Source organism: Haliaeetus albicilla, chromosome 15, assembly GCF_947461875.1.
Source record: "Haliaeetus albicilla chromosome 15, bHalAlb1.1, whole genome shotgun sequence".
NCBI classification, from domain to species: Eukaryota; Metazoa; Chordata; class Aves; order Accipitriformes; family Accipitridae; genus Haliaeetus; species Haliaeetus albicilla.
Window position 1 is genome coordinate 20,266,444 of NC_091497.1, and position 23,917 is coordinate 20,290,360.

Consider the following 23,917-nt stretch of genomic DNA (forward strand, 5'->3'; position numbering starts at 1 on the left):
TCAGATGGCTGGAGATAGGACAAGAGGAAATGGCCTCAAGTTGCAACAAGGGAGATTTAGGTTAGATATTAGGAAAAATTTCTTTATTGAGAGGGTTTTCAGACATTGGAATAGGTTGCCCAGGGGAAGTGGTTGAGTCACCATCCCTGAAGTATTCAAAAAGCAAGTAGACGGGGTACTCCATAACATGGTTTAGTGGGCATGGATGATGGTTGGACTCAATCTTGAAGGTCTCTTCCAACCTAAATGATTCTATGATTCTATGAATTTAGTATAGAGTTAACAACAACAAAAAAAAGCCATTGCTGCTGCTACACTGCAGTACTTGATGCATACATACAAACTTGATGTACGTGACAATACTTTTTTGGCCATTGTTATATGCTGAGAACAAACCTGCATTTTGATGTCCTCTTACAATGCTAGAACACTGATGAATAAACAGCCTAACAAAGCCTTCAGACTGATGTAAAAGAGAATATACGAGTTACTTTCTAACAGAAACTCAGTTTCTTCCCTAGTGTTTCGGAGAATCTCTATGGCTCCTTATAAAATTAGGCAGAGGAATACTATCTTTAAAGTGGTAGTTATAGCCATTATTTTATCTGTAACACTTTTGTACAGAGACACTAAGGAACACAATCTCCCCTGAATTCTCTCAGGCATAACTGGTTTCATTTACTCAGCTGCCAAAGTGTTAGCACACAAAGATCCTCCATTTGATTCTTGCCTGGACCTGTACAGAAGTCAAGAACAACCTTCTCATACAGTGCCCCTTTCATATTGCATTAAAAAGTAAATTTGCAAATTAATTCAGAACAGCCAATCAATTATTTCTCTATTCCTTTTGGTGTTTCCTGTAAAGATCTCTATACAGGAACACAGCTTAAAAAATAGTCTTATTTTTGCATCAAAGTTGCACTGAGCTACAAACCATCTGATAATAGTCAACGATGATATAAACTGAAAAAGTTTCTTTCTTGAGATTCAGTAAAAGCCTCTTCTCCCTCCCCAAAAGCTGTTGCAAAGTTACACCTACATCCAATGAAGGGAAAAGTGTGATTCCAATAGTTTTGGGTGATTCTATCCTAACTAGCTTACTTAAGGTGAATAATTAATCCTGCAGGTTCAGTGAAGTGATTCTTGCTATGAACAATTTAGATGCAGAAATAGTGAAAATGGATACTGTGTAATGGAAGCCTGTACGGGTCTAAACCATCAAAAGTCCTATAGACCAAGGCAGTGGACTTGGAAACATTCTCTACATATGTTTCTCTGAGTCCCTTGACCCAAAAGTTATCATACATGCCCAGTAAGGGAGCCATTACTGAACAGAATTCATGACTCTTAGATGAATAAATTACCAAACAGAGAAGCAGCAAGGGAAATTTCTCTTGACCTGACAGGCTTCTGGCTCTTAAAATGTCTTTAGAGCAGCAGAAACACATTGCCCTGTGCAATACTAGTGCTACCAGAATAGCAATGACTGAGATTTGAGTGAAGTGACTGAACTAACTGGATCAGAACTCACTGGAACCTTAACAAAGATGAGAACCCCTCTGTGCCTGAAGAGGCATTTATTCATTTCCCAGCAGAAAGACTTTCAAAGACTAATGGAAACATGTTAGAGAAAAGCAGTCCATCATCCTAGTAGATAGTCCTGCCCAGAAGAGAAACAGCACTGGAATTCCTCTTGCCAACATGCAGTATCATAGAAAGAGGAGGTCTGGAATAGCAGTCTCTCTATTCCTGACACAGAACTAACTTCTGTAAAGGCAAACTGAAGGAAACTTCAGGCAACTGTACCATTATTTTACTAGACAGTCACAAAGAAGAAAACCTTTGTATTCTATTGATGTATAGAAAAAACATCTACAACAAAACATAAGCCGTATAGTAGCTCTGCCCTACTGTCACTATTGATCAAAAAGAGCTAAAGCAAGTTGTAACTAGTTCTGCACCTTTTGAGAAAGGGAGCATACTCACAGCATTCAGCCTTCATGGGTAAATTTTGCCCTTGGGCCTCCCAGGTTCCTGAGCTCATTGGGAGAATTTGGAAGGCTGAAGCAAAGGAAAACTAAGATAGAGACGTAGGAAAATGGCATGTACATAATGCCCAGGGAAAAATGGAAAGCACTTGACCAATGTTGAGGGAGATAGCCAATGTTGCTGTGAGGTTGGCCAGCTGTTTGAAAGATCATAGCAAGTGAGCAAGGCTTCTGATGACCAGAATTCACATTCAAGGAGGAAGGCCCAGGGAACTCTAGGTTGGTAAATCTAATCGCAGTCCCTGCAAAGATTATGAGGCAAATCCTACTGGAAGCCATATCCATGGATATGGAGGAAAAGGTGACTGGAAACAACTAGCATGGATTTACCAAGGCCAAACTGTGCCTAGCAAACCTGACAAGAAAGTTGGCTCTATGGATAAGAGGACAGCTGTCCATGTCATTTATTTGGCTTTTTGCATGGCTTTCAGCCATCTCCCATAACGCCTCTACGGGAAAGCTGGCAAAATATGGATTGGATAGGCAAGCACCAGCTGAACAAACTAAACATGAGCCAGAAGTGTGCCCTGACAGCAAAGAAGGCCAAGTGCCTACTAGGCTGTATTAGCAACAATGCAGACAATAAGTTGAAGAAAATTATTATAATCCTGTGTTCAGTACTTGTGAGACTGTATTTGGTGTGCCATGTCCCATTCCCAGTTCCTCATAAAGACATACGTTAACATACTGGAGCAAGACCAAAAGAGCTCCACCAAGATGGTCATGGACTGCACTGCATGTACAAGGGGTTGAAAGAAATGGAGTTTTTTTCAGCCTTCAGAAGAGAAGTCTGGGTACGGAAAAATCTTGTTATCTTCACCTATCCAATTGGAATGCATAGCAAGAGCCAGACTCTTGGAAGTGCATAATGACAGGACAAGAGGCAACAGAAAAAAGCTGCAACAACTCTGATTAGATTTTACAAAAACTTTTTCACAAAGAGGGTGGACAAACACTGGAACAGATTGTCCAGAAAGGCTGTGGAAATCTCCATCCTTGGAGACACTCAAAACTTGACAAAGCCCTAAGCAACCTGACCTAAGCTGGCTCTGCACTGCATGGGAGGGTTGGACCAGCTGGTCTCCTGAGGACCATTCTAACCTAAATTATTCCATGATCCTACAGGTGATCCTGACAGACTTGATTAGACAAAGAATCAAATTACCAAGATGAAGAAACAGACAATTACTGAAATAAGAACTTTACGTTTACCTCTTTTGATAAGTCATTTCTTTCTTTAGCTTGTGCTTTGTTTGACACCTCTAATATTTCATATTTTCTTCTGAGTTCTGACAATTCATGTTCAAATACATCACGTTCACTGTTAAAATAAAGTGAAACTATTAGATGCATAAAGTGTAATGAACAAGATTCCTGTGCATTTGTAATTTCTCATCCTTCTTCCAATCAGTCACTCATAGGGCAATTAGTGATAATTTTACCTTTTTTAGTTATTATCACCTACAACAGTATCTTATTATATGAAAGAATTTTCACTTCTAAGTATTTAAAAAATAATCTTAAATTATAATACAATAATCCTGAATTGCTATCCTAAATTATTTCATTCTCCTCTGATTATTCTTCTTTAGTGTAACTTTGGGCTATCCATTTCTCCTCTTAGCAATGAGCTGCAAGGACCCTTGTCTATCCTTTTAGCTTTATCAAGCTTTTGATGCTATTTCCCATGACATTCTTTTGAATCTTTTGCAGACATTGAAGTCTGATGAAAAAGTAAAGCCACTTCATTCCCATCTTCCTAATCAAACACAAAGCAATCTATACTTGTTCTCAGTTGCTACTCTCCCTTGATACCAGAGAGGGTTGTACTACTTTTCTCATGTGTAAAATATACATGACACAGCTGCAAAAATTATGTTGGTGTCCTGAATAATAGTGCTTTCCATACACACAAAGCAGCAGCTCTATGTCTCCACTCTATCTGACCCTGTCAGAACAGTGAAATGAATGAGCCAGTATGATCTTGCAGTTTGGAAAAAAAGCTAACCAGTTTTATATTAAGCATAGCATAGCTTTAAAACTGAGACAACTTGTAGTACACCAGAACTAGAAGATTTGACATAGCATTTTTAAAGGCAGAAACGAGCCTGGAAGTGATTAACTCCAGCAATGCTCCCAAATATCCTCATGCAGTCATGCCAACAGTGCTCTCCCTTCCCCTTCATCTGTGCCTACCTGGATGAATACAACCTACTCTCTCAAATATAGTTTTGGCACGTTCATTCATGCCTTTTTAAACTCAAGACTATTTTAAATGTACACTGTTAAACACTGGGGCCATTCACATGAACGTTATTACGATCCACTTATTAAGATGCAGTTGCACATGGGAAGCAAACCATAGCATCAATCCATCCTATTTGCAACAAGCTTCCAGGTAGATTCCAAGGTTGTTTTAGTACACATAACTGTTCACAGTTATCCAGGAGACAGACTCTCCTTCAAATGACTTGGTGGCAAAGTCATTTGTGTCAGTAACTGTGCCCAAGTTCATTCAGCATGAACAACTAAGGAGCTGACATGGTGTTTTCTATTCATAATCCCCATATTTCAATCCATTCCCCAACAGATGTGCCAAAAGGCCAGATTTCTTGTACTTGCAAGCACACTGAAAAAGCCATTTGGGAGCTGGCCTGTGAAGTATACATCTATGAGTGTATTTACAAGAAGTTCGTTTTCGCTATTTTGCAATTGTTATTTACAAGTTGGGCATTCAAAGCATAGGCTAGAACTGTAAAATCTGTATTTTAAAAATGAAGAGAGACACTGGAACTTCCTGCAGTTAAACCAATTCACTATGGTAATCCTAAAATTCTTTGACAAAGAGTTCTTGTAACAGCCCTTTCAAATTTATGGTTACAAGGATATCTTAGGTTGTAAATATTAATTCCCAAGGTCCTACCCTCTTAATTCACTGTGTAGGCACCACACAGTAGAGCACAGGGCCTTTTGTTAGGTCATTGCTTTTAAACTAGGAATAAAAAAAAAAAAAAAAAAAAAAAAAAAAAAAAAGAGTAGCTGTTCTAAGATGCTTGGCATCAACAGCTCCCACTTCAGCAGCAATGAGACTAACAGACTCTTCTGAAAACACAGTAAATTCCTAAATATAAACTTTTAGGAAGATAATTTAATGCAACAGATTTCAAAATGTTGTTCATCTTATGACTGCAATATACTACAGGAGATAATTGAACCATTAGTGGATTGAGGTAAGGATAAATATCTGTTGTGTGCATAAGCCAAAAATCAAATGAAAAACCCTAGTCAATCAAGGCTGAAGCTTATCTATTAACATTTGTATGTTAGTAGAACACTTGAACTACAGACATACGTACCATTTTACTTTATCATAGTTCTCTTGTCTGTAATCACCTCGCTGAATCATCTGCTTGGTATCAGCCAGTTCCAGTGCTAAACGCTGGCATCTAACCTCAAGCTCTGACCGATTCCTCCTCTCCTCTTCATAGCTCTAGAAGGTAAGACATTTTGAAATGATCATAGCTACACTGATATTTACTTAAAGCAATCACTGACTAAGTTTTGGTGAGGTGAAGACCTCTCATGACCTCTCATGAATATTCAGTTGGTAGTATATTCATTTGTCTCAGCATTTAGAAAATTAGCACACATCACAAATTAACCAGCTATATTGATATTCAACTTATTGTTATCTTATTTTAAATAGTTGATTAATGTACCTATTTTTTCCTAACACATTTGTCCATTAGCACAAATTCCAAGACCAGTAACCCTCATATATACAGCTGGTGGTCTATAAACCTATAGTAGGAGCACAAAAGTCACACCACCTTTACAACATTTTCAAACAAGTTTCCTTGTGATGATGCTTGCTGGTCCATTTGAAAAAAAAAAGAAAGAGGATTGGTCATTTAGAAAGTTTGGCAACTTCTATCACTATATGAAAAATGCTAGCCAGGTACTCCCAAATTGTATCTGGTAACTTTGCTTAAGCATATCATCCAAAGCTTTGGTGGAGGAAGTAAGAAAAAAAAAAAAAGAAAAAAGGTGCTTATTTTATGGTCTATCAGTGTTAAACTTTCATTCTCCCTTCTTTTTCTTCTTCGTATACTTTGAGAGCCTACTATGGGAACTAGAAAAAAGGGACTAAAGCAAGAGAACACACAGAAAGCATGTCTTTTAAAACATTGGTTATTCCTTTTGAAAATAAACAGGATTTCCTAATCATCATACTCTTCCTTCCCTCCCACCCCCCATGGGAACAGCAGACTTTTGTACTTTCATCTCCAATCTAGACTCCATTTCTCAGATTTTTCTATAAAGTAGCTATTTATTTTCACAAACTTACCTTACTTGCTTGTCCTAAATGCTGTACTACTTAGTAATTTCTTCAAAAAAACAACCAAAAAATAATGCTCATCCACCTATACTAGGGAAAACTGATGGACAGGAAAAAGAGTTGCTTGTTAAAAATTTGAGAATACCCCCTGGGCATCTAGATTTTTTTCCACATTCTGTTTCTGAGAATATAGCTGACTTCTGTTTTCTGCTATGGTTGATACATGGCAAGCTTGATAATGGATGCTTGATAAACAATAACTCCATCTGGTTATACCAAATGGACGTCACAATATTATTCACTGAAGGTGAAAACACCAAATGAACACCTTGAGATGTGATTACTGAACTAACCATTCAGCCACTGCAAATTAAATTTATTTTGTAGTGAGGGACATTGTATGAGTGCATAATTTTAAAAATAAACTGAAAACTATGCTTTATACAGTTATAAGAGAGGACAGTGACTTCGTCTAGCAAGTTTTTAACAGACAAGAAAAGTTTAGGACAACAGCATATATGGAGTGGATGACTCCTAAATACAGCTTCCTAGGAACAATGAACACAAAGATAATACTCTAGGATAGGGATGGAAAGACACAAAGAACACTCTGACCAAATTCACAGGCACCATAAACTGAAAGACTGACAGAATGCCTTCTTGAAAAAACACACCTAAATACTTGTAAGACACTACAGAAAAGGTCCCTGAGCTACTAAACTTATTGTAACTATTCTGCTGATAAATAAGAATTTTTTGTTTTATATTTCACAAATCTAGTAATTTTCACTTGCACTAAAATGACATTAGATCACAATCACAAAATCACAACACTGAGAAAGTTTTCATGAGGATTTTGGATGTTATATCATTAAGAACATGTCATCTAAAGACACAATTGTTATTAGTCCTAACATACTAGTATATATGGCTTATCTTTATGTTTACCCTAATTAATGGAAATACATTAAGCAAATTAACACTACAGAACACTTTCTTCTTAAACCAATTAAAATGCCATCATTTATAAAGATGGAATTATAATGGTAAAGCCTCTTTCAGATGTTTTTAAAGGTGTTGTCTACAAGTTAGCTAGAGTTTCAAATACGTAACGTACAGGTGCAAGTACCCTGTTATACAGTGCAAACATGACTCATCTTGCAATAGGAAATGGTGGTAAGGACACTTTTAAGTGCAAAATGAAAGATTAAGTTTGGATACAATTCCTCTGTGGAGATCTTCTGCCATTCTGCTGCTAATACCATGCTGGAATTCGTATGCCCTTCGCAGAGTGGGCTATTGAAGCTCCTACATTATTACACATTCAGCAGCCAGAAGACAACTACCAAAAGTATAAAACCAAATTGGTTAACCTCTGGACAAATTTGTCATAAACAGCGCTAAAGTACCCATTTACAGAACAGTTAAGTATCTACAAAATTAGTTCCTTGTAATACCCAAGACCTAAACTAGGTTTTGAATTTTATTTAACAGATTAGTTGTTAATGTCATGTAACGATAACTCCAGTGAAGGGGAAGGAAATTAAATTCTGCTTTTGAAAAGTGATACTAAGACATACCTAAAGTATCAAACTGTTAAACAGATAATTAAGGAAAGGGGTTTTGTTTTGTTTGGTTTGGTTTTTAAAGATTTACCTAATTCTTAAAGAAATACTAATTCTACTGCATGGGTCACTATTTTCCAACTATCTAATCTTTTAGATGTTAAAGTTGTATTTTAATCACAGGAAGAAATGCAACAAGGCAAGTTAATAAACAGTCTATAGGCTAACACACAAAACCCCCTATATGGTATGCATATCTCCAGGTAGCAGATACACAAGCTTCTGGATTTATACAGCAATACATCTTAAAGACATATAATCAAGCTGTCTGTGCTTAGAAAGAAGCAGCCTTGCTTTGCATGTGATGAAGTTAATTTAGTTTGTAGCAATGTCCATATACCCTGAACTGATTTTAAGATCTCTGCAGTGGAACAGCTTTATCTTTCAATTTATCTTCAAGAGATAGCTTGGAAGTCTTGATGAACAGTTTTGTCATGCTGAAGCAAAAAAGGGGCTTTTAAAAGGAACAAGATATAGAGCACTACCAAGGACATGAATGAGGTCCTGGAAACAACACCAATAAGTAGAAATAACTTAAGTAAGCCCACAAACCTTAATAAAAATTAAAGGACAAACAGCACTTCCTCACATGGAATGTGACTGTGATGATCCTGCCAACAATGCATAGCATAGCTTCTTACTAATTTTTGCTACTGCAGAGAGTAGCACCTCACACAGATGAGGTGGTTAAAACAAACAAACCTGTCCTGTGCAAGATGGGTAGGCAAACATTGCCTAAAGAAATTGTTAACAGAGCGGTCCAAGAGACCCAGTATTAACCAGTACAGGTGGTTTCTAGAGGGCATGTGAGGCAGGCTCTACCTAGAAGCACTTCCATTTGGTTTACAAACACTGTCAACAGATAGATGTTTCAAGCAAGAAGATTCTGAACTTGCCTGATCTGCGCTATTTAAAACCCAAACTGCTAGAGAAACTAAAGGTCTAATGACAGACCTTAGTTTTATGATATTAAGCTTCACTGTTATTGTTCATCTGGAATGAATAGCAGCTTATAGCAGTCACTGAAATGAACACCTCTAAATTCCAAGTACAAAAACCGGATGACATACTTTTTGAACAAAGTTAGTGAGAAGTAATACATGGTAGGGATTAGCTGATCCTTCAAAAAGCCTTTGGGGATAAGAAGATAAACAAAAGAAATGCAGGGAAAAGATTAATCAGCCAATCAAGCAGAAGCAGCATGACTTCTTCACACTGTCCACAGATAAGCCTGTGGAAGAAAGTGATCCTGCTTTTAAAAAGCTTATTTAAAAGAACTTCATCTCTGAAGGATCACTTACACAAGCCAACACTTTCTGTTCATATCCTAAGGTACCTTAAGGCCCTAGGCAAATGTCAAGCTACTATACTATTGCTATGTGAAAACCAGTTCCCTCATGTCATTTGGATGAGGTGCTGCTACTTAGTAAAGTTGACATTTTGCTTCAATCTGTTTAGATAGCATGCGTTCAAAAATTATTGGTCGATACATTATTTACTTGAATACAACGGCCCATATGTCAGGAAGAAGTTATGCATAACTGGATAAGACATCTCTTCTAGTATGTTGATATGAAATTGGTAATCTGCCAAGGACTGTAGATGGGGCACTATCTGCCACTAAAAGTTATAAACAAAAATGTTGAGCTACTTCCAAAATAGGGAAGTTCTACAAGAAAGGTAAGAAAGAAAAGCTTTGGCATAAATGCCTCTGTTGCAAAAGAAAGTGGGGGAGAATAAAAGCTGACTTCAGTGAAATGTTCTCAGGTGAAAAGGATCCTTGAGATCATTGCATTAGAGACTAGAATTAAGCCATTTGGTACTTCTGAACAACAACTAGCAGTCTGTATGAGCCATAGCCATATATCAAAAGAGGAGGAAAGACATTGGATAGAAAAGGGAACTTCCATAGATATTTAAGTTTTCTTGAGTCTTGGAAATGTTAAACTGCTGCCCCAAGCTAACAGTTATTGGTAGAATATTTTTCTTTGCAGCTTTTTTCCTGAACAAGATAAATATTAAGAATAATGAAGGAAAGAAGGCACATCTCACCTAAGACTGAGGCCTCATCAGTCCTTTCTAGAGAGAGACGTGAAGACCAAGTAATCAAAGCACTGCTTGAAAGAATTTGTGTCAGGGGGCTGGGAAAGGGTTCTCGAGTGCAGTCTTTAATTACAGATGTGCAAACTTCAGAAGAAATCTTACCAAATGCAGTCCTTCTGGAGTAGCAACAGTAGCCTCAATTTTACAACATTCAGATACATCTAGTGCCAACTGATCCTTTGAGTGCAGTAACTTAGTTCATTCTTTGAAGACAATAGAAACGTTTTTCCTCCAGCTGGGAAACATTATCACAGAGAAAATTGTTAGGTATGTCTAGCAAAACCTGACAGCTACTAATCCTGATTCAGAGACGAGGTCTTAGAAGAGATCTTTGTCCTGCATACACCCAGCTTTGTCTTTAAGCTAACCATAGCTTTTAAGTAACTGTCATACTATAAATTTGATTGCACGTCCTGAAGGCAACTTTGCAGAAAAAAAAAAAAACAACTAGAGAAAGGAAGCCCTGATAAAACTCTATCAAGACCAAATTCCAGGAAAACATTGCCAAGAAAGTCATAGCCAGAAGAAGAAAGCAATACTTAAATCTTCTAAAGCTACGAAGAAAAGCAGAATTTCATTCTCAGACTCTCTCCTAGCCTTAAGAGAAACACGCAAGTAGTAAATTACATCTGTTTGAGGGAAGGTTCTAACCACTTTGGAAGCAAACAACTCTGAAAATAGTACACTGACATTCAGCATGGGAACACACACATCAGAAACTGGTTTTGTTTCTGGGAAGCTCCTGGTAATACAACATTATAGTTGGACTTTCTTTATCTGCACCTCCACAGATGGTGGGTGCCAATGTTATCTGTGCTTGAAGTACTGAGCACTGTAAAAGGACTGAAACAAGTCTGTACTATACGTTTGGTAACAGATTAGTCACCAGTGTAATACAGGAACACTGCTTTTACCTGTTCCACCACCTCCCCCCAGTCTGTTGCTGCTGCACCTAGAATCAGAGGAACTGCACTGGTCTAAACCACAGATGCAACAATTGTGTACAGAGAGCCATTAACTTAGTGGTAGTACTGCAGAACCACTTGTACTGACCACTCTAAAAACAGAAATTAGTGACAAAAATCTTTTGACACTAGCTGCGTTTATCAGATTATGTTTCAGCGCTAGAAGTAAGTCTTCACACACTGTTCTTTGCTACCAGTTGTCAGAAGCAGCTCCCCACCCTACCGGGTCTGCCTTACAGATTCAGCAGGCTTTGATTAAGTGCTAACTCAAAGCAGCAACACAATCCACAAGAGAACTTTGTTACCCAGTTCTAGAGTTTTAGTGGTCTTACTCCTCAGCACACAAAGAATTAAATGAGTGCTAACAGAGGCTAATACATACTTAGGACCTTCTGCCTCTTCTGAACAAACAAAATACATTTTTATATACCTAGAGCACAAATACAGGTGACAAACATTTGAAAGATGTCTTTTATGCCCTGAGGTCAGAAACAGAAGTTTTTCTAATACAAATGAATTAACTAATTGCCCAGAGAAAAAAAAAGAACATGTGGGTTTGTCAAGTCTTAGAAAATTAGTTTCTACAAGGCTACAACAATTCAGTTTTTACAGAACCAAGCTTCATAGCTGGTATGGTTAGATGTTTATAAACTCAGTTGACTGTTGGCCGAGAAGCCACAATACCAGGCCACTGCATTCACTTTTGTGCTAGCCTAGGTCTGTTGTGCCAACAATGAGTTTTGTTTGGTGGGTTCCCCCACCCAGCAGAAAGAAGAAAAAAAAAAAAAAAAAAAAAAGGCAGCATGTAGCAAAAAAAGATTTAGTGGCTTTGAAGACCTGATTTTATATAACCAATACTCAGCCATATCGGCTCATCGTAATAGCATTCAGAGAATAGAACTGTGCTGGTTTGCTTTCTCACAAAACAGTATATAAAGGCTTGTGAGCAGAGAAAACAAAATAATCTAAGTGTCTTAAGTTCACACTCCAAAACAAGACAGTAAAATTAGCACTCATTTCCTTTGACCAAATTAAAGGACTAGAGCCACCCTGACACAAAATAACATAGCTGATGTTAGGCAATGGTTGTCTTATTTGATGAATGCATTGCACATTTAAATTTTCCTAGAGTTGGCTTAACCTATTAGACAAGTTTGGATTTTCCTTCAAACTTTTTCAATTCTTTGTTGGCTAGACAGACTTTCCTATGACTCTATACTTAATTCTCTCATATTTCTCATGACTTTATTTCTGGGTGAATATCTACATGTATAAGACATACTGAAACCTAGTCTGTCAGCCATGAAAAACCAGAAAAGCCAGCGTTAGTAGCGAATAGAAAGATTGGGGCTAAACATATATTTTCATTCTTTTCCATGTTCTACAATGAGGAAAAAAAAAAGATGTTGAAACTCATTAGGAAAAGTCTTAATTATCTACAATAGTAGAAAAAAAGGAATGCTTACTGTAGGAAGTGGTTTATTCTCATGGGGGGGGGGGGGGGGAATTGTCTTAACTTCTGTGATGACTGTATTTCAAACGTCTGTATTGGTAGTTTACTAAAGAAATTTTAAAACCAGAACAGACACTTTGTTGATAGGCTATGTAGAGAACAGAAATATTGCAACTGTTAGAGAAAACTTAAAATTTAAGGAATATTGGATGGGAAACCAGAGGAAGGATTTGAACAGTGTAAGTTATTTACTAACATGCAAGAAACCTCAGCAACTATGTTCACATGGCCGGAAATAAAGAATTATTGGAATACCACAAAAACAGTAAAAGAAGAGTGTAAGAGCTTAAGTAGGACTCCGAATGAAACTGTGCTTTATTTCCTACTGATAGATTTCCTTGCAATAAAGCTTGACCTTATTGAAGGAACTTAAATAAATAAGTTACACCAACAGTACACCTTGAAACCGCTTCTTCGTAAACTGCAAGAAATGCGTAGGTATGTTAGCTTTAGTGTACCAAGTACATCAGACATTCTAAAGTACCCTCACGTATTGATCATGCTCCTCTTACCTTATTATCTGAAACAGCCTGAGGTACCTTGTTACAGTGATGCTCATCAAGTCACTAGGTCAAATCTTAACTTGCCAGAAGCACAATACAGACTCTTAAGTCTCCCCATACAAAAAATACCTCTTACCAGGTAACATTTCATTAAATATCCAAAACACGTCATCTCTATGCATAACAGATACAGTGAAGACTTGGGTTTGGGGTTGGTTTTGTACACATGGAAGAACCATAGTAAGTTATCTTATCTGAAATCTGAGAAGCCTAAGGAGTAATTTTTATTAACAACTGTAAGCCTTTTTTTCTTGTGACATTTCAACATCTGGATCTCTTGCCTGATTTTTTTTTTTTTAAATAAGGTATTCATTCTCACTAATCGTCTCTCATTTTAAGCATGATTATGCCAACAGGGTATAAGCATTCAAAGAACCACCTCAGTTCAAAACAGGCAACATTCTACTGCTTTCTCATCAGCATCAGAAGAAAAGCACAGTAAACTTCAAACTTTGAAAAAATAAATCAGTGGGAAAGGTGGATGCTGCCACCATGTGGTATAAAAAGAACAAAATTAGAAGTTTCTATATTAAAGAAAGGTCAATGTACCAAGAAAATTGTTTCTAGCACAACTTTAATTATTATCTACTCTCCTGTTAAATTGCTGCAGCAAAAATTAACACAGATGTCGGTTGAATCTCAGAAGGCTGAAATCCTCCTGTAGAATTTTATTAAATCAGAGCACATTAAATGTACAATGAAGGAAAATGCTCATGTAAATCAAAGTTAACAGGATTAATTTAATCTCAGTTATGACCAGAGATGATGACAGAAAACAATGCTGAAGCACATAAATGCACAAATTTTATTGACTACTTTTTATAATTCAATTTAAAAGAGAAATGAAAATAATATGAATTTCACAAGATAATCCTGTATAATTAAGATCTCTTTACACCTGATTATTCTCTAAGTAAATTTAAAGGAAAAAAAAGGTGGTAACTAAAGAATAATTTCAGAAGTAGTAAAATGACAGTGGCATTTAAGTCCCTGCTAGCCATGACTTGGATAAATATACTCTGGGTACCTGAAACTGTATTATCACAACTCCAGCTTTATGCGGAACTGAGCTAAAATACAAATCATCCTAGCTCCATACACACTAAGAATACTACAAAAATTCATAAATACCTTAAAAACAACATTCTCCTTATACCATTTCAACTCCTTTGCTCTTTTAAAAGAAAAATTAAATGTATTTAGATGATTTGTTTCTCTACTTCTGGCATTTATACCTTACCTGAAATCAAATTATCTTTTTCCTTTAGTATAGAAATAAATAGGAAAATTAAAACATAAAAAGTTGAAAAGCATAACAGAGAAGATGCAACTCCAAAGAATTCTTAAAAAATGCATTTTTATATCATTAAAAGAAAAGGTGAAGCAAAGTACTACCAAGACATAGCCATCTTGAAAACTATAAACTGAACCATCATTGTGTCATCAACTACTGCTGGATGGATCTCCTTTCTCAGCTTCCCCACCTTGAATCTTACCCTCAGAAAGCACAACACAGCTGGTAAGAGTCTATCCTGAACAGTCTCATGAGAAAATCTCACAGGGTAACCATAACTTAAAATTAGCTGTTATGCAAGGATGTATACAGCATGTTTCCCCTTTCCCTCCTTCCCTGCCCCCTCCTCCTCCAAGTAATTTTTATAATCAAAAAAGCTTTTATATCTTATACACGAATAATGATTTGGAGAATGAGGTTTTTTGCAATATATATATATTTACACACTTTATTAATTGAGATAATTAAGGTGCACAGACCTCTGTCAGACACTTCAGCTGGGATTTGTACCCACTTAGTTCTTTTGTTAGGCTTTCCTTTTTCATCTGTAGATCACTTAGCTCTTTTCTTAAGGAATGGACTACTTCATAGAATCGGATCTAGAAGAACAAGATATATATACAAAATTGAGACTGGCAAAATTGCAATTGCAAAACTACAATCCCCAAAACAAATCAGCTCAACATTTTATGGCAATAATTCACAAAATGATTTCTAGTGCCTACCAAGAACCTGGTTGGGGCTGGGGCAGTGGGGGAATGTTAAAGCAAGGAGAGTGTCATTCCTTAGCCTTTGACAGCAGCAGCTAAGAAATAATCAGTTTGTGTTTGGCACTGAAAAAAAAACAAAAGAGGAATAAAGGTAAAGATATACATTTCTGTTCAACTAAGGCAGCTCCCCGTCAGGCTGCTGAATTAAAAAATACAGCTGCTAATGGACCACGTGGTCCCACCCTCTTACTTGTGCCAACTCGAGAGACTATTTGATTAACAGCTTAAAAAGAAAAAAAAAAAAAGCCTATTTAGCAATAAACCAACTTAACTTGCAAACTTCCCCCAAGCCAATATAAATTTTTATGGGGTATGTAGAAATACAGAGAGATTAGTTTTGTTTTCTGCCAGTTCAGTGTGCTGAATCTGCACCAAGAAAAATGCAAGAGCAAGCACAGGAAGCAGGAACAGCACATAACCAGGAAGCACCGTGACACACCCCACGCACACAGTTTCAGCAGTAGCATGTTGCTATATGGGTTCAGTTGCATCATGTAGCTAAGCCTCTCAAAGACTCGACTCTGCTAAATTAACACTGAAAAAAAGCCTTGTAAAAGGATTTGGAAAAAAACACCCAAAACAACTATTACACATACTCCTCTCTCTTCCCCCACTCCAGTCACAGGCATAGATTCAGACAAATAAGACTCAGATCCATAAAACTCTTCCAGAACTTTTCTACTGAACAAGAAAAAAATAGCAGAAAACACAGTAGTAAAAGCAAAAAGTCAGTATTAAAAAAAACAAAAAGAAACAAAGAAGAAAGAGCTTTTTTGATATACACCCACACACACGTACACAGAGGTTATTACTCCTAGATTAACTTGATACCTTAAAATGTTTGTTTGTTGGGGGCGGGGGGAGAATAGATAATTAAACAGTATTTTCATGCAAAAGCTACTCCATACTCCCCATCATTAACTCTTTGTTTGATATACAATTGAAGAAGAATTACAAGCAAGAAAGCACAGATAAAGTAAGCATTCAAGAGCTAGATGTACTATACTTCCACACAGAAAGAGGACAGGTCTCTTTTGCTACCTGTAAATAACAGAAGACAAAGAGAAGTTCCAGGTATATAGTATATAATTTACAGCATACAATTCTAAAAAACACAGAAGCCATAGAAATTTGTGATGTAAACGTAGGTGTAGTTTGCTTTATACAATAAAGCAAGTGTGCAACATGACTGGAAGATTAGCAGTACAGCAGAAAAGTGAAATTTTCTAATAAGTGGTACATTTTGGGGGGTTTTATTTCCAAGCTTTTTCAAGTACTGTGCTTGTTGAAAGCTGCAGTTGTCTGAATTTGTTGTACCCATCAAAGACTCCACCTTTCACCCTTACCTTTAGATGGAAAACAAATATAAGCTAGAACAGGACATAAGCTATAAATTTAAAGTTACTTTTTATTGAAAAAATGAAAGCTTTCCCAAAATATAGTTGCTATTGTAATTTTTTTAAGATGGTAACAAGGGATTCTCAATTCGTTATGTCTAGGTTTGCACATAAAATGAACAAAATTAAGGATTTTTTTTTTAAAGTACAATTCATTTAAACCCCAAATAAGGTATGATAATTTTTTTTGCTCATGCTGTGAAAGTTCCAAATGACAAATTGAACCATCAGGTGCTACAGTTAAAACTATAAAATGTCTTTCTATTCTGGGAAGTAAACTAACTGCATATTATTGCCTCCTTTTACTGCTTCACTTCTATTTTTTTTTTTCTTGCAGTATTCTATTCCTTCAATATTTAAGGAGTTTTTTCATGTCCATCTGTGAAATCACATTGCTTCTAATGGGTTTGCATGAAATCAAACAGCGAAGTTAGTTTTGTGGGTTCTTTCTAACTTCTGAACTATAACGGGCTTCAACTACTTCCTTAGGAAAAAAACCCAAACACTTTAGAATTGTGCATGCAAAGCAGTAAATACAATTTTAGTCTCTTAACTACAGCTTCCGCTGACCACGGTTTTCATCTATCTGGATTCTTTAAGAACTTGTCTGATTACATCTGAAACCAAGCAACTGAATTTCAATCAAATCCTCTTTTTTCCCCAAACAAAAATGATTACAAAATTTTTAAGGTTTTTTTTTTCTTAAAAAATAACATTGGTTGTCACAATTGGTAACTATTTAAAGCACTGTGCGTTTTTTTAAACCACACCTAGCTTTTCCCTTAAGTGCTTGTATTTTTACTGTGATTTCCCTAGGAAACCTAACTTATGCCATCATGCCACATTTACTTCCCAACCAACCGCCACCTTGAAACAGATTACCCAGTATCAAACCAAGATGACATGGGATACAGGTATCAGGGATAAGCATATCTGCACAGCCTTCCCAAGAATAGATCTACCCATGGTAAAAAGAAAGTGTAAATGAATGCAGCAGATGAGGGGAAGGTTGTAGCAGAAGTTCAACTGTTACTGTTATTTAGCTTGCTTAATGGCCAATAAACATTCATGTAACTTAGCAGTCAAACCACACATTGCCTCTTGCCAAGTCAATACAGCAGAAACAAAAATTACTGCAATGGGATTTCAGAAACAACTGCATATCTTAAAAATTACAAATTTATATAGATGTGCTGTAAGGAAAAAGTTACCACTTTCTAGGCAATTTCAAAAAAAACTTTTAGCATGTGCCCACCAGTTTTTACAGAAAATTAGAGTTAAGCTAAAAATGGGTAGGTGCAGAGGATGAGAAACTTGGCTTCTGTTAAATGAAGTGCGAAAGTGGTTGCATCAGTGTCCTGGTTTCAGCTGGGAGTTAATTTTCTTTCTAGTAGCTGGTATAGTGCTATGTTTTGGGGTCAGTATGAGAAGAATGTTGGTAACACACTGATGTTTTCAGTTGTTGCTAAATAGTGCTTAGACTAAGTCAAGGATTTTTCAGCTTCTCATGCCCAGCCAGCAAGAAGGCTGGAGGGGCACAACAAGTTGGGAGGGGACACAGCCGGGACAGCTGATCCAAACTGGCCAAAGGGGTATTCTGCACCATGTGACGCACCAGTATATAACTGGGGGGGAGTTGGCCTGGGGGGATCGCTGCTCGGGAACTAACTGGGCATTGGTCAGCAAGCGGTGAGCAACTGCATTGTGCATCACTTGTTCTGTATATTCCAATCCTTTTATTATTATTGTCATTTTATTATTGTTGTTATTATCATTATTAGCTTCTTCCTTTCTGTCCTATTAAACTGTTCTTATCTCAACCCATGAGTTTTATGGTTTTTTTTCCCCGATTCTGTCCCCCATCCCACTGGGTGGGGGGCAGTGAGTGAGCGACTGCATGGTGCTTAGTTGCTGGCTGGGGTTAAACAACAATCAGTAAACTGCAAAGAGCAACTGAACTGTAGTAAGCAAAATGATGCAACTGACAGACACGGTGATTAAAATCGGATCAAACAGAATTTTCAGATACCACTCTTAAACAACTTGGTGAAAAATTTTGAGAGGAGAGTACACAAGAGTCTCATTATACCGAACAAATTACGTGATTCAACTGCTAAGCACCAGTTCAATGGCCTGAAGTGCTTTAAAATTTTACACACACGGTTTCTAAAAAAAAATTAAAAAAAAAAATCATTCTTATAAACAGTTAAAAACCTCTAAATTTTTTACATATAAGTTCAAAACAAAAAAGCATGACTTTAAAAAAAAGATCATTTTGCATTTGTCATCATCATGAACATTAAACATTATCTAGTCTTTGCTCAAACATGTCACTATTGCACCCCTTTGTGGAAGAACAGTAAAAAACATCTCACATTTGTCTTAATTCTAGTTATTTTAAACTTGGAATACCTCTATACACAAAATCTGTATTTAACCACTTCTTGCTTTTTTTCCAGTATACCAGGTTTCAAATAAAGTGTAAGCATTACATATACATTTACTTCTATCCTGGATAATTATAAGGCAATATTTTATAACTGATAAATAGAAATAAGAGTCTGGAAGTTTCTTGCTCCATTTTTCTCTAAGCAGAACTCTTTCTCGCCAAGGAGAATTTTACCTTACTATCAGTAGACTATACTATTAGTCTGCACATAGATCTGGAGCCAGAGATTTTATCTGCCTGAGAAATGCACAATTCCTACTTAGTTAAGCAAAGCAGAAAACAGAATCAGAACAATTAATTTTCCCCTTCAACATCCTTTTCCTAGCCTTCAGAAGCCAAACGGATGCATAGACAGGATATGCAAAACAGTTCTGTAGCCTCCGAGCATCTGTATCAGCTAAATAACTCAAAGTAATGATAAACAATCACTGAGCTTAAATGATACACTCAGGTTCACACTGATCCTGTTGCCAAAAGAAGTTGAGAGAAAAAGCAGAAAACAGCATCTTGCTACAGTATATCTTTAGAATGTCTTCTCCAGAAAAAAAAATAATTTAATTTGTTCAATAAAGGACTTCTTCAAAATAAAAAAGTGATGTGTAAAGAAGACAGGGGCTTCACTGAACACACAAGTAGTGGTGTTTGAGTCACAGGCAAAAGTAGCATTTACTGGCTGAACACAAGAGGAAAAGAAAGGTAGATTAGGGGTAGAAGGCGGCTGTTACTCACCCCTCCCTTCAGAAGCTTCACATCTTTTTTAGAGCCCCTTTCTACTCACAAATACAATCTAAGCACTCTAACTGGGCTGTGACAGCTTCACTTAAAGCAGCTGGCAAGGTTACTAACTCTTGGTATCTGTCCTGCCAGGCTACAGTCTTTTGTACTCACTGACTGTCAAGTCCTGAAGCCCTGGAGCTTCCTGCACACCAATTTCAAGCAAACTGACATGGATTTCAGTTTGTGTTAAAAACATGCTTTATCGACCATGGTGGTGCAGAAATCAAGAAAAACTTCTCAGTCTGTACTTCTGCAGAGGGCAGTGGATACAGTAGACAACTAGGGGGTAATAACCTAACAGGCCCCAAGCTAAGTGTTCTTGTTTATCACTCAGAGCCTTAACATTTTCCTAATACTTTCAAAAATCCAAGTTTTGGAACTTTTCAAAAGATGTTCCCAAAAACATCCTTTAAACAAGAATGACAAGTTTTATGTCTCTGTATATATCTAGAGCACATTATAGCATGACTTTCATCCAGCAAGAGAACTCATTCACACAGCATTTATACCTCAGCAAATGCACTAAGCTTTTTAACATTATATTATTTACAGCTTCCTTAATAACTAGCTCTATAGATAAGTACAATGCTAATACTTTGGTGAATTAAGGTCTACATGTCTAAATCCTCTTCATTCTCAGAAGTGAGCCAGGATGCTCTGGACATGTCCTACAGTCTGTGAAGGCATTGTCTTTTTATTGCAAGCAGAGTACTCCCCCGCCCCTCCATCTATGCATAAGCCATAATTAACAAACTTCTTAAACCAAGAAAATGAGTCTTAAAGTATACTTTAAGGTACACTTTATCTCTGTCATTTAGTCAGATAGGAAAGGGCCAGATGGAAAGCATGAGGGAAAGGTAAGAGACATTTGCAAGAGCCATCTCAACCTGTGGTTCTGGCAAGCTGAGTTTCAGATTCCTGTTTTCAGCGTGCTGTATTTCATATCATCAATGTGTGCCCAGTGTGTAACTGTAACACTCCATCTGCTTAACCATCTTAAAATACATCAGCAATTCTACTCTAAGACATCAGAGTCTGGGATTAAAAGGTTCCACTGGAATCTAGTCATAATGGACTGATCCAGAAGCACATCTGCCTCTGAAGGTCCTTCATTTCTAGTTGGGGAAGAGTAAGAATTCTAAGAGTATAGACTGACTTCTACTATATGCACATCTCTTTAATTCTAAACAAAAGCAATGTACAGCTTGTGGTGTGTTGACCCCGGTCAGCAGCCAAGCACCCATATGGCTGCTCACTCACTTGCTCCATCCAGTGGGAACAGGACAGAGTGGGAAGAACAAAAGCAAGAAAACTCAGGTGCCAGGTTTTCTCCACAGTTTAATTAGTGAATGAAAAGAGAGATAAAATTAAAAACAAACAAACAAAGAGCCACGCAAAGATAATCACACATCACCTCCCACAAGTAGACCAATGCCCAGCCAGTCTCTGAGCAATAACCACCTTGGAAGCCAGCCCCCCACCTCCTCTTTCTTCCTCTACCTCCAGTTTATACTGCTGAGCATTACGTTAGATGGTATGGAATATTCCTTTGGCCAATTTGGGTCAGTTGTCCAGCTGTGTCCCCCCTCAATCTCATAAGCACCCCTAGCTCACTTGGGACAGGGGAGGCAGAATGGGTAAAAGAATAAGCCTTGATGCTGTGCAAGCACTGTCCAGCAATAGCCAAAACACTGGTGTGTTACCAACACCGCTTTAGCCGATTTGTGGCAGCAAGAGTCAGGCTGCTATGAAGAAAGTTAACTCCATCCCAGCCAGACCCAGGATACAGCTATATTTTAAACCAATACAAAACACGATACTCACAGAAACATACTCAGGGATAGAAAGCTGATCTTCAGGAAGAGACTTTAGCTTCTCATAGCAATCGTCTGTTAATTCCAAGTCTCGCAAGCTACGACGGATATCTCCAGCCCTCTCCCTTAACTGATGATTTGTTTCCTCCAGTTGCTTCTGTCTCAATAAAATAGTTTCCATTTCTTGTTTCATTAGAGCCTGGTGTTTTCTTCAAGATTGATTTGAAAACAGAAGACATTAAGCAGCAAGTAACACACGTGACAAACCTTCACAATACCCTGGCAAGGGAGTGAGTTATGCTCATTTTGTAGAGGGGGAAATTTACTTAGAGATTAGGTAATTAGCACAAGAGTGTGTACCACCATGGTTACACAACCATATCAGACACAGTATATGTAAAAAGCCAGAAATGTCATAGTCACTGACAATACAGAGCTGAAACTGAGAGGTGACAATTATTCTCCACATGTTGACTTGAATTTATACATTAGTCTTAGTTTACCAATTAAAAGGTTAAAAACATGAAAAAGCAGAATATATTTCCACACAAAACCCAGGGAACTAGTAAATCCCAAAATAAAGCAATAGCAACTTCTACTTGTGTCTTACCAAGTTTCAGCACATGTGCTTATGGCCTATTGCACACAGAACCCTTCATTTTCTCCCCAGTGTAACATACAAAGTTGGGGTACTTTTGAAAAAACAACAACAACAACAACAAAAAAACCAAACCCCAAAACAACCCACAGACAACACTACACTTAAACAAGCATGATTACTTCCAGCCTTAAAACACTATCATTACTATTATCACCAGTGACAAGGTATTATACAGCAAGAGAAACTGCACATCACTTAAAGATATTTCAAAGAGTTTTCTTTATTTTATTTAAATCAAAGGTGACTGACCTACTTTTTCTGAGGTTTTAGCTGTAGCTCTTGAAAATATATTAAAATTAAATCACTTTTCAAAATGCAGTAATTCCTACATTATTTTAAAAGTAATATTAAAAATCCTAGCTAGTACTACAAGGCAATGTCTGCCCCCCTGGTTTCAAAAAGACAAGAGAAAGTCCCAGGTCAGCAAAGCAGTCAGACAAGGACATACTCCACATATAGCGTACGATTCTGTTAAATGGCGATGAAAGTGAGGTAAAAGACAGACAGGGAAACTAATGAAAAGACTGGGGAAAGGAAAGTAGTTCCACTCTTTTGTGCCTATTAATAACAATTTGCACATCAGTACTTTTTTACTTAGCACTCCTCAGATAACTCAAGTATGGCCAACATAAAAATATTCCACTCTGGTGCAAATAGGCATACAGTATGACAGACATTTTTCTGCCAGTCAGCTGCTCTTAGTTGAAAGACTTTGCTGTAACTCATCTCAGGTCTGGCTTCACATCCCTAAACCTGTTCGAGGCTTACTACAGAATATGACTTTGAACTAGTCACATCCTGTAAGCTGGTGCATCCTCTACCGTAACATGAGACTACTAAGTAATGCTCTTCCTTCACAGGTGTTAAAACCTTTAATTGACAAAGTAATTTGGAGAAGCCTGCTAGCTAGTCTATTTTCAGCTATAGGTTAACCCAAAATGTTTCAGAAAAGCAAGATGAAAAGTGCCTACATCATCAAGTGAAAGCATTTCTGACCAATAAGTGATCTTAACTGGAAGTGCTAAACATTATCCCCTTACCTTTCCCAAGACATCTAGGCTGCAGTTATTAAAAATTCAGTTTAAATTGATGGGAAGTCTGTCCCCTCCACCTACTCCTTTTGCTCTTTACTGGTTTTAAGAATGTTCTTACTCCCAGTTCCTATTAAATTTTGAATCCAGGTAACAATAAAACCAAAACCACAAGCTTCAGCCAGTGAGACTTGAATTCAAATTTACTTATATGTAAATTAAATATATAAATTCCATTTTTAGAATGGGAATACTAATATAATCCGAAAAATAAATACTATTCCTGCAACTCATAACGTTTCCATTAACTGTCCATGAATTAATTTGAATTCCTATTAATAAGTTATTAAAGATGAAGTTCTTAGTTTTACTTCCATCATACCTAGCATCTTCTTGCTGTAATGCCAGCTGAGTATCCAGTCGTAAAGACAACAGCTGCTTTTGATGGATTGCATCATTAAGCTTCTCTTCTAGCTCTTCAATCTAAAGAATATAAGTATAAAATGAAGAAAAGAAGTAACTTCAAAAAAATATTTTACAAAAAGAACAACTTGAAAGAAAACAATGG

At 37.0% G+C, this 23,917-nt stretch overlaps 1 protein-coding gene across 5 annotated transcripts in view; it reads right to left on the bottom strand.

Annotated features, from left to right (window-relative positions):
* Window positions 1-23,917, bottom strand: part of PIBF1 (progesterone immunomodulatory binding factor 1) — a 123,620-nt gene that overhangs the window by 97,762 nt on the left and 1,941 nt on the right. For all 5 annotated transcript variants that reach the window (XM_069802575.1, XM_069802574.1, XM_069802578.1 and 2 more), the window contains exons 3-7: window positions 23,732-23,832; window positions 21,668-21,866; window positions 14,930-15,049; window positions 5,405-5,538; window positions 3,261-3,369 (exon numbers count right to left, since the gene is read on the bottom strand). In XM_069802575.1, coding sequence (XP_069658676.1) covers window positions 3,261-3,369; window positions 5,405-5,538; window positions 14,930-15,049; window positions 21,668-21,866; window positions 23,732-23,832 — 663 coding nt within the window. The remainder of the gene's footprint in view (window positions 1-3,260; window positions 3,370-5,404; window positions 5,539-14,929; window positions 15,050-21,667; window positions 21,867-23,731; window positions 23,833-23,917) is intronic.